The sequence below is a fragment of the Lissotriton vulgaris genome, chromosome 6 (assembly GCF_964263255.1).
Source record: "Lissotriton vulgaris chromosome 6, aLisVul1.2, whole genome shotgun sequence".
Lineage (NCBI taxonomy): Eukaryota > Metazoa > Chordata > Amphibia > Caudata > Salamandridae > Lissotriton > Lissotriton vulgaris.
This window is the reverse complement of record NC_141694.1, coordinates 509,604,618-509,616,716: the sequence shown is the minus strand read 5'-3', so window position 1 is coordinate 509,616,716 and position 12,099 is coordinate 509,604,618. Positions and strand designations below refer to the sequence as shown.

General features: G+C 40.3%; 1 protein-coding gene across 2 annotated transcripts in view; it reads left to right on the top strand.

Moving 5' to 3' along the window:
• Positions 1 to 12,099, top strand: part of COL12A1 (collagen type XII alpha 1 chain) — a 358,581-nt gene that overhangs the window by 216,323 nt on the left and 130,159 nt on the right. For both annotated transcript variants that reach the window (XM_086926511.1, XM_086926512.1), the window contains 4 exons: positions 1,916 to 2,055; positions 4,945 to 5,074; positions 6,776 to 6,918; positions 7,578 to 7,707. In XM_086926511.1, coding sequence (XP_086782637.1) covers positions 1,916 to 2,055; positions 4,945 to 5,074; positions 6,776 to 6,918; positions 7,578 to 7,707 — 543 coding nt within the window. The remainder of the gene's footprint in view (positions 1 to 1,915; positions 2,056 to 4,944; positions 5,075 to 6,775; positions 6,919 to 7,577; positions 7,708 to 12,099) is intronic.

Sequence of the window (12,099 nt, the reverse complement as noted above, 5' to 3'; positions counted from 1 at the left end):
CATTTCACTCTAAAGCACAGAAGTAAAGGCCAAATGCACGAAAAGACTTGTAGCAAAAAGTAGTTGCAAACTACGCTCAACTTTTTGCAACCAGTCTCTGATTTTTCAGTGTGACCTATGTACTCATTGGTCATGTATCAACATTGTTATACATAGGGGGACAGCGTGACCTCCCTAATGAATATATCAATTAGACAGGTTGTTATTTGCAAATCCCATGATTGGCTCCAAACACAGAGATGACAGCCTGCCAGGAACAGCAGACCACTATCCCTGTGTTTGCAACTCAAACAGGAAACTCTTTTTTTCAATCAGCCCCAGTTCCTTAAAGGTACTCGTAACGCTTTTTAAAAAATAAAGTGTTGGCTACCTGAGGCGATTCACAAAAGGAAGTTTTCTTAGGCACCTTCTCCTTTGCGTATCAGTTACTATCTCCTGGGGGCGTCAGTATCTGATGAATGATTTGCTACCATTAACACATACCATAAACAATTACAATTATTAAAAAGGCAACGCTCCTTCAATGCCTTTTCCTATTTGCAGTTTGGTATGTGTTTAAAACATACCACAAAGTCACTTTGTGGTCACAAAGCTTGTGATTCGGCAAATCATAGGATTTGCCAACTCAAAATGGCTTTCGTATTTATTACTGGCAAAATGAATCAAGGGTTTTCATACACTAAAGAGTTGATTACTCATGCGGGAGATTCCGAATCATGCTCAAACTCCTTTTGGGACAGGACTGAAACATACACAATTTCTCCCTAATAATTTTTGACAGATAAAACCTTGGTAAAAAATTAAGAAATAAGGTAAATTCTGTTACATGCTGAATTCAGGGTATAAAATACAAATTTCGCATATAAGGCCACATGTACAAACCTTTATATCGGTCATAAACGGACCAATTCACAGAATTGGCCCGTTTGCGAATACATAAAAGGGTTTTTGGGATGTAGACAGCCCTTTTTGCGATTTAGTAATCTGTTACTGAATCACAAATTGGGTTTGCGATTCAGTATTAGGAACGGGCGTGTTTTCAGGCATCCCTCCCTAATACCTTGTCGCAATGGTATATTTGAATGTTTGACGATCGAAATGTGGTCATAAAACAATTGCAATATAATGCCAATTTCAAATTGGTGGTAACTTATCTGCAAATCTGAAGGGGACCTTCCCCTTTGTGATTGTTTTTAAAAACATTTTTTAAGAGGAGGCAGTGGTCGCACGGACCACTGCCTACTCTTAAAAAATGAAGAGAAAAGTTGTAATTTTTTTTTAAACACATTCTGTTTTCCTTTAAGAAATACGGGCTGCATTTCAAAAAAGAAGATTGCTTTATTCGAAAGCAATTGCCGACATGGTGGTCTGCTGACCCCAGCATGCCACAATCCCTGTGATTGTAGTGATTCCCAATGGGTCACAAACCGAGACCTACCTCATTAATATTCATGAGGTAGGTCTATTTGCGATCCACTGGGAATCGCAAGTGGAACTCAAAGGAGGTTCATACATGTGAAATAGTGATTTCCTAATTGCGATTCACAGGAAATCGCAATTAGGAACTCGCTATTTCAAACTTTCGTACATGTGGCCCATGGTTCCTAATTTTTAAGAGTAAAGCTCAAAATTGAAGGTATTTATAAGATGCGCTAAAGGTCTCAATATTTCCTGACCCCTTTCTACACAAGGCCTAACAATGTATGCTCCACAGTGTTTTCCTGTTTTCATTGTCTACTGTAAATGCCTGTTAACCTATACGCCCAGTTTAGTGTTTTAATGTAAGCACTGTCGTTTCAGCATTGATTTTGTGTTTTTTAAGCACCCTGTTCATTGTGACAGTCAAACCACGTCAACTATATGTAGTAAATGCATGGAACATTATTGTGGTTAAAATGGGTGCAATATGTTTCAGAACCTCTCAGCACAGTCAAAAACCTCCGGGTGTATGACCCAACTACAAGCACTCTCAATGTCCGTTGGGAACATGCTGAAGGAAACGTCCGTCAGTACAAGGTCCTATACGTTCCGGTTACCGGTGGCATCGAAGAAATGGTAACTATTCATATTTCTTCGCATAGATGAGCATGGAAATTAAATATTGTGTTGGTTGTGAACGCATTATTACAATTGTCACTATTTTTTTGGTAAGTACCAGATGTTAAACGACAGACTAACCGGTGAAACAGGTAAACAGCGCATTGAAGAATGATGAAGCAATCTATATGGAAATCCATACATAAACAGTCATCAAATTGGAATGGTTTCATTTTTTCAAAATAAAAGGACGTGCTACCACTGCTTTCACCTACGCACAACCAACCCATAGCAATTGAATGGGTACCATAATCACCAACATCGGCAATGGAATATGGTAGGGTCTTCCATCTGGACCGAACACTCAGAACCAAAATAGTACAAAAAGAAGCAGCTCTTCTGATAGATAATGGACAAATATAGAGCCCTATCCGCCTGTAATTGAGTAAGTGATAAGCTTGTAAAAACTTTTAATATTTACTTTACAAACTAATAAATGAGGGCAGCAAAACCCAAACAACCTTATTAAAAGAAACACGCATTGGAAAAGCTATATGTCACTGTTCTAAAGGGCTGTGAAACCCAGTAGCTTTTTGCTCCTGCCAGCCTATTAAAAAAAATGAAACAGAAAAGGAGAGGAAGAACCAATGAGATAGGCAGCATCAGGGAGTGAGGGAAGGGGAGGAGAGTGAACCACGAAGGTGCAGGATGGGGCAAGGAAACACAGGCACTACCATGAAGTGCTGAATGCAAAATAAAACAAACAGTTTTGTCAAATCAGTAGTAGGCCAGCCTTCAGCTATCTGTAGCTGAGACATGAAAATGTATTTTATAATTTATCAAAAGATAAAAGATCTGTATAACAAAGATAGCTTCTTTACAAAAAAAAACTTTGAGAATAAGAGGAGGGAGGGATGTCTCAGTACTGAGAGCTGCACTCGGTAAAACAATACCAAATGAGCCAAGGCAAAAGTTATACAAAACTCTGCAGAGTAATTCTGTACCTATTGATATTTTTTTGAGAAATATAAAACACTCTGCTTACCTTACTGCCTACAGAAAGGATACCTAACAGAGGTTCAGTGGAAGAAAAATTGTATGCAGGACATGATACACCATGGTCTAATTTTGCGTATATGTATGTAAATTAATTCTAAAATTAATTTGAGAATGTCCTCCCTGTCCAGTTCAGACGCTGGATAGGTGGGAAATATTTGAAGTCCTTAAATAATACTTTACTCAACATGATAGGTTTGTTAGCCTAATATAACCTGCAACAGCATAAATATAGCAACAATTTTTAGGTCGAGCCTAGCCGCAGCGCGCATGTGCTGCTCGCATCTGCGAGGCATGCTGTAATAGAGTATGCAGTGGAAGCCCCGCCCACTCTCCACCCATATTTGTCATTGGCTTGTACCATCGTCCTTCTTAAATGCTAGTTTCTGATTAGTAAATAGGCTTGTTAGTTCCTCCTTGGTACCGCCTTGTCTGCATTTGTTACCCCCATAAGGAATGGACCTTTTACTTTGCTTGTGGCACGGTCCGCATTTTTAGTGAGTGAGCACTATTTTGTTTATTGACACTGATGGTGACAATGGCAGCTGCTTTTTTATGTATTTGCAAGCAGGGACACCGCGCTCAGTTTAAGTTGTAATGTTTAAACTTTGATGTTGAGCGCGGTGCTCTCTTCAGGGACACCACGCTCTGTTTATTATTATTTTTTTTAACTTTAATACTGAGCGCAGTGCTCACTTCAGGGACAATGCACTCTGTTTGTTTATTTATTAATTATTTATTAAACTTTAATACAGAGCACGGCGCCTGGTTCAGGGACACCATGCTCTGCAATTCAATGATTCAATGGGTATTGCTTTTGCAGGACTTTGGACTGTTGATATTGTTAATGACAATACCTTTTAATTTTTGATAAAAATCATTGTCATTTACAGTGCCAATGGCTTGACGACATGCTCTGCATGCAAGTAACTAGAAGGACACAATCAACACATGTATGTCAGTATGTGTGTATGGTGGTAGAGAACCATGGTAGCCATAGAAAAGAAAGGTCTGGTTTTGAAAAATGATCACAAGGCTTGTAAAGATCATTCCAATATCCCTCAAATGCATTTGTGTGCAGGTTTTGCAAATTCTCCGCATAATTTATTCAACCAATGCAAAAATGAATTTAATACCTGTATGATCTCTGCCAACTTTAATTCCTTATTTATCCTCTCATAAAGAATTCAACTCAGGCTCCTTCTTTTTACATTCATCTATAATACTTCACGGAATTTCAAGGTTCAATTGAAAATGTTGGTTATTTCGACCAGAATTACAGCTACTCCCCATACAAGTTAAACAATGCCTTTCGTTTTCATGTTCACCAACACTGTGCGTCTGTAATCTTTGGCCTCTCATTTAGATGCCTCCTCTGATCATTGACTTTCTGACTATTGAAACTCAAAGTAGGAAAGGTGGCCCGTGCTTCAGTGGTGAAGTATTCAAACCTGTAATGCAATGCTTCATAATTGTTATTAGGGAAGTCTGAAATTCACTGCTTTTCTGACTCCTTTAAGTTAGTTCCCTTTCCCTCGTTTTATAATTGATGATGCTGTTGATATTTTCATTACATATACTTTAAAAAACACACCCTTGTCTCTCCTAGAAGTTTTAATATGAGTCCCTATTTAATGAGAACCTTTGGAAAATGTTGTGTTGGTAATCAGTAAAACAATGGATTGTAAAATTGTTACTTCAATTTATATAAAAGTAAAAACAATGTTTCCTTATTGTCTCTTTATATTGGCATCACTTTTCTCTGTTGTTGTGTTTGTTGTGAACTTCTCAGATTCTAAAGTTGATTTTAGTATAAAAATAGGTCATAGTGTGTTTTCTACACCTATTCAGGCTACCGTAGCGGGGAATACAAACTCCATTGTGCTTCGGAATCTTCAGTCTGACACGCTCTACAAAGTGACCGTGCTTCCCGTTTACGCAGAAGGAGATGGCGGGCTTATGTCAGACACTGGAAAAACATGTAAGTGACTACCATTACTTGAAGGCACCCTCTTGAAACAAACATCTGCAAAGCCAATAACTCATGCCTTTTTGACCTATTGGCTTTGTGAATTGTTTTTAGTCACGCTGCAGGCTTTTGATGCGTCTGCCTGCATGATTTTGTAGGCATTTGCTCCAAGCATGCACATGCCTACAAAATGACATGGCCGTTTTTATTTCTTTTTAGTTATCAACCTGTTTTTAAAACAAGCAATTCTGTCTTTTTTAATTTAAAAAGAAAATAACACAAGCAGATATATTTATTTTTCAAAGCGGGTGTGCGGGGGAGTGGAAGCAACATGGGGCATGGTGGGGGAATAGCAAAGGAACATAAGGAAGCGGTGATCATATAATGAAGCAACAGGGGGAGGATGGATGGGGAGGCTGAAGCAACATGGGAGCAAACATGAAAGCACCAAGAGGGAAGGTTAGAGGGGATGCAAAAGGAGGGAGCAGGGGGAGAGCCAGAGAAAAAGCAGCATGTGGCTTGGGGAAAAGCAATACAGAGGGCCTCGGTATTGGGCAGCAATGGGGACAAGCACACTGGCGAGTGCAAAAGGGAGGCGTCGGGGAGAAACAGGCAACAGAGAGCATCATGGAGTGCAGGGGGAAGTCATATATGAGGGAGACAGCACAAAAACACAAGCACTTTATGGAGTGTTTCACACGAAAGAAAGAAGTAGTGCTTTTTAAATCAAGCAATGGATGCAGCAGTGCCAGCCAGTCAAAGAAATTGATGTGAATATGAACCAGGCAAATAAGAGTGACAAGGAAAGCCAAGCAATGATAACCAATGGGTGAGCTCCAAGTCCCTCTATGTTCTTGGTAAGCCACACTATGCCTCGCAACAGGCGGCACATGCACAGTTTAGTAGGCTTGACCTAAAATGAATATTTGTTCATTCTATTAAAAAACACATAAATAATATTGAAAAATGTGTTTTCCCTAAGGCACTATTGATCAAAATGCCGAATTGGTGAACATTTACTTGTTATGCCTTGCAACATGATTAGAATAAAGGAGCAATGTCTACTTAAATATCACTTCTGCTGAATATTGCACATTAGTTTTAGGACATAGGGGCCTCCAATGGTGAGTCCCAATTCATATAAGATCTGATTTCAGCATACAAAAAATATACCAAATCTACTTGTTGATGACACAAATACATGTATTCATTCAACACATGCTCTGTATATTTGAAATGCAGTGCAGACGGTGCAGTTCACTATGAAAAAGTGACAGAACAATAAAAAGTGAGTGTCCCAGAGGGACAATATAAACAGTCTTCCAAAGGTGATCTTGTTTGGGGAAAATAGTCAATGGTTAGACTCTAATGTAATGTATTCACTGATCTCATCTGGACAAAAGCTGTCTGTCTGAAACAGAAACAGAAAATGCCCACTCGCCTCAAAAGAGTAATGCGTATACTTTCATCTATGCCTTCCGTGTCTTAATAGCCCCATGTCTATCTTGCCTAAAATTGAAGCATTAGTAGAACACTGCATCCATCAAAAGCTCATCATAACTCAGAGGTGAAGTCACACACGTAAACAGGGGTCTACTTTGTACCTCTTTGGTGGGCTGATGTCATAAAACATTTAATTGCATGCACCAGTGGAAATGAAAGCTTAAAATGTGTGTGTATTACCAAATCCTATATCAATTTCTGTTGTTTCAGTGGAAAGAGGAGTGGCCAAAAACATCAATGTCTATAATCCTACACCAAACTCCTTGAACGTGCGGTGGCAGGCTGCTCCTGGGCCTGTTCAGCAGTACAGAGTCAGCTACGCTCCATTACAGGGCACAAGGCCAACTGAATCTGTGAGTTAGTTTTCTGGTTGTATTTCAAAGATTTCTACTATACATTGCCTCAGTCATCACACTGATCTGTGCATAAGTATAAGCCGCAAAACCCATGGACATCCAGGTGACTGAAGAATAGTCAAAAATAACAATTTGAGATGCGAAGAGCCAAAGGTTGGGGCTACACAATGGTCTTGTTTTGGTGAAAATGGAGAATACTTGGCAAAATGGGAGCTACACGCTTCTTTTGTCAATGCCATTAGTTTATTCAAGAAAATATGTTGGCCACAATATACCTACTAGAATTTTACAGAAAATCAAATTTCTGAGGTTTATGTACTCTTGCCTGTGCTCGATTAAGCATGGCCTTGGCAGATTGTTTGGAACACTGCCTTGATATTCCTGTGTTACTGTTTGAGCATTGATATGTACCTTGAAAACTGTCATTGTTGTTGCAATGCAGGGTTCAGTTTTCGGGCCATATACCATCATTACCAATTCCTAGCACAAACTACACCAAACTATACAATATTATAGTTAAGTACAAAATGATTGTATTGCCATGTAGTTCTGCTCTTTCGTTTGAGAAGTGTGTCAGGCTTATCACATTGAATATCTAACTCTGGCTGAACCTACTCAAGCAAAGTTTCAAACCTAATGTTATGTTTCTGCCACAGGTATTAGTTCCAGGAAACACCCAAACTGTGCTGCTTGAACGTCTGACACCAGAGACCCCGTATTCAGTGAGTGTGGTGGCTTTGTACGCAGACGGAGAAGGAAGCCCAAGCAACGGACAAGGAACCACATGTAAGTTCTGGGATCATCATTTTACTTAAACTAAGTATCTGATTATTGTTTGCATTGACCAATAGTTCTCCCTAGCTATAGAATGGGATAATTTGCAACATACACATCAAAAATACTCTAAAATGCATGATAAGATGCCCATTAATAAGGAGAGTTTTGATATCCAAGAGTTCTATCTATAGTTTCTGAAAAGGAAGTGCAACTATAAATGACTAGGGTCTATATTTACAGTTTTGAGGGCATTGTACGTGGCAGATCTTCCATTCACTGTATTTAAAATGCTTTTGACTATAATGCACTTGCGTTCCGATGGCCAGACATCCACCATGTTTTCAACAGAGTACCCTGTCTGCCAGACAATAAATAAGGCCCTAAATGTGTAAATCAGGCAATGCCCTCCATCAATGGATATTGTTCTGATAAATATCAGAATCAAATAAAACAAGAGGCTGAAAAACACTTAAAGATTACTTTACTCTACAAACCAGAGAGGGAACCAACCGTTAGTTCCATCTCTCTCCTAGTGTTCGAACAAGGAACCCCTTTCTGACTCCATGTCCACCAGCATTACATTAAATAGGCAAAAGCAGCATTGAAGCCAATGACATATCAGTGGATGTCAGCACCCACCCTAACATCTTTCAAACTGAAGGTTAATAATTTAATCACGCAGTCAGGCAGACTGAGTCTTTAATCTTTTTGAAAGTGAAACTTTAAGTGTCAATTTTAATTGGGTACAAATACATTAATAAAAAGTTTACTTTGTGCAGTTCATGGTTTATTGTGCTGAAAAACCCGTATTTTCGGCTTTGTGATTTTAGCCACTAGCATAGGCAAACTGCCATCTGATATTTGACATCAGTGGTATCAACAAATCCCTAACTGACCAGCATCTTTAAAGCAGATAGCAGAGGCCTCTAAATAAACTTGAACGCATTATATTAGAGCTCCCACCAACAACCACGGATGTTGATAGTATGTTGATGCATACTGCTGCTATGCCACAATTGGAAACTATTTTCTGTCAATAACGATGAAAAAAGTGTATTCTTCAATTGTATTACAAAATCCTGGTCTTACTAGTTTTATTTTTCTCCTGTGTTACTTTCACTTCAAGTGTTGTAAGTGACTTAAATGATTAGTTCTACTTCACTTATTTAATCTCTCCTGCCTTAGGTACTGATTTAGAAATTGGCAGAGATAGTTCTCCATCGCAATGGCAAGAGAGTACCCTTTCTGACAAACTACCTGTCCACCTGCCCAAGTTAGCGGTGATCGGACTTCCAGGTTTATGCCAGTGAAGTTAAATTTTCTCCAATGTATGTCAACCTTCCCCTGGTGGCCAGAGGGAGTAGGAGGCAGTCGCAGATAAGCAATCCAAGTGTCTGCCCTATTTAGAGTGGGTAATCAGATGTTTCTATTTAACTGTCCATCACTGACAAGAATATCTTGATGGTGAGAGACATTAAAAAAAGAAACCTACTATGTTGTGAGAGGTTCATCATTCTTTCATTAAAAAAAAACTCCAGCTTTTGGAGTTTGTTTAAAAAAATAAAAAGCTTTTGAAAGTTTGACAGCTGACCGGCATGCTTGTACAGATATATTTGTGGAGCTGGTGGACATATCTAATTTGGCAGGTGGAGTAAAGGCAGTGTAGCAAACTTGAAATTGTCCAACACCCTGTCTACTGATCTCTAAATCAGTTTCCAGCTTGTCTACAATTTAGATATCACAAGCATTAGAAGTCAAGCAAATGAATCTTCTCAAATGTGTGCTGCCTCTTCTCCCATTGTGGGAAGTAGCAGCAGGAATCTCAGGTACAACTGGTCGGTGCATCAAAGTCATGTGCATTGACTGGAATTTTCCTGATGTGTCTTATAGCCCTTTTAGCTGTCTGAATTATATTTTCTAGTGAGTTTTAAAACCAGACCATGTGTCTCAAGTGTGCTGAACCTGCCACGCTTATGCTGAGGTGCTGGTTTGGTAAAACATTATAAAAAAGACTTTCAGTTTTTGTGAACTGCTAAGGAGTGTAAAGAACCCTGCGCCTCTGAATGAATAGGACTATCCAGCGACTAATGACAACCCCACTATCAGGGTGCAAACATAAGCGCCTAGGAAGGCACAGGAAGGCAAATTATCTAGTCAGGGCAATATAGATTTTGCTTGGGAACACCCAATAGTGGAAGTAGATTGACAGCATCATATATTGCATACCAGGGGAAAGGAGGAGGTCGTCTGACTATCCCTGTGTGAAGTTGGGTTGTTGGCTGACTATGTGTGAGCCCAGGTCAAGCAACAGCCACAATGTCTTGTGGCGTGAACCACAAAAAATCACTAAATTAACTGTGCTTAATCCTGGGTAGTTTGTCACAAAAAGCAAGCAGGCAAGCTTAACTGAGAGCCAATGTGTAAAGAATTTACGCAGCACACAAACAGCAATAAAGTGAAACACAGCATAAGAAAAATACCAAACCAGTTTAGGAAAGTAGAGTAAATTGTATTCAATTTAGTGAAACCAAAACAACAAACATCTAATCAGTAGAACCAGAGTTATGAATGTTCATTGTTTAAGGCTCAAAACAGCTCCTAAAAGATGAAAGAGCCAACCACGACATCTAGTCGCACGAGATTGGGTAAAACTTGGAAGTTAAGGCCAACTGTGATGGAGCACAGTTTGGATACAAAAGTGGATTGGGCCCTGCCAGTGCTTACCTTTCGACTTTAAAATGTCCTAAAGACAAAGTCTGAGAAGGTAAAGTTCCAGGGGGCAAGGCTGGCGAATGTGTCCGAAGAGGGAGCTTTGACATTGAATGGCCTTGGGTCAAAGCCGCAGCGAAGATTTTCGAATTAGTGGCTGAAATAGAAGTCAAAAAAACTCAAGCAGGATGAGGCAGAGGGCTATTGCTGAAGACAGTTCTACGAGGTCAGATACCCCTTTGGCGAAGTGACCACTGAAATGGATTTGTTGCTGCAGAGAAGAATGTAGTGGCAGAAGCTGCAAAGTCAATCCAACTGTTGATGCACATCAGGTGGATATGGGAGCAGGTTGGACCCAGTCTCTTCTTGGTTGACCAATTTTTGTCTAAGTCCTCAATTTTGGAAAATTATCCACCGGAACTCCTTTGGCATCACAATCAAGGGTCCAGGACTGGCGGGACACCTCTTTGTGGTTCAGGACTCACTTAGCTCAGAACCAGGTGATGGGGGCATTTTATGTCCCTGTGACTCGGAACAGGAAACCACAAAGCTAGCCCTTATGGCCATCCTGGTCGCAGATGAAGAGCACAGCTCAACAGCAGGGTTAGCCTCGGACTTCAAGGCAGGCTCCAAGCAGCATGCAATCCTTCTAGGCACAGCAGCGGTCTGGCAGAGTGCACAGCAGGTCACATCAGCAGGCAATCCTCTGAGAGTCCTTCCACAGGTCCAGTAGCGTACTGAAGAATGGATTTGAATGTACACTTCTTCCGGAAAGTGGAGAAACTTCTGGAAAGGTTCTTTAAAGTGCATTGAATTTCTTGACTCCCCAGCCCAGGCTCTAAGCTGGCTGCAGTGACAATACAGGGTCTCTAGGTCCTTGAGTGTGAAGGCAGAGCACAAGCTATTCAGGTATAAGTGGTGCTGTGCTTAGCTCCACCCCCATCCTGCCAACAGATGGCCCATTCAGGCACATCCTATTTCTCTATTGTATGACTGTCTGGGAGAAATTCACAAAGTCTAACAGTCAGGTACACTCAGTCATGTGACCCAATACAGTCTACAGGTACAGAGGGCTAAAGACAGGAAAATGCCAGCTTTCTAAAAGTGGTATTTTCAAAATTGTAATGAAAAATCTGACTCTACCATTAAAGGGGGTTTATCATTACAATTCCATAGGTACCAATCATGACATATCTACCTTCTCTCAATTAGGAAGTGTGGCTTATTAAGGAGTCGATTCCGATTCGGGAAACGACTCCGTACGACAATACGTATTCAATGCCGTTTCCGTATGTATCGTACAAATCCGTCCGAATCGCGTAGTACGATCCGTAGAATAGAAATACGTCAGAATCCGTGCGAACCGTATGAAAAACAAGGCTAAATCCGTACGAATTAGACTTTCACAGTGAACCGTACGATTCTTAAACATGCCTTTCGACCCGCCAAGTACGATCCAGACCGGGTAATGAATACGCGATTCGTACGGAACACGTCGCGTATAGGCAATTCGTATGGAAAAACACACATTCACATACGCACCGTACCTAGTAACTAGGTCGTACGTACGGGTACGGTTCTGCATACGGGAAAAATGCTCCGTACGCCTATTCAGAGGGCATTTTCCCGAATCGGAATCGCCCCCTAAATGTAATACAGAATCCTCAATGTGGTCCTAATGGGAAGGGTAAC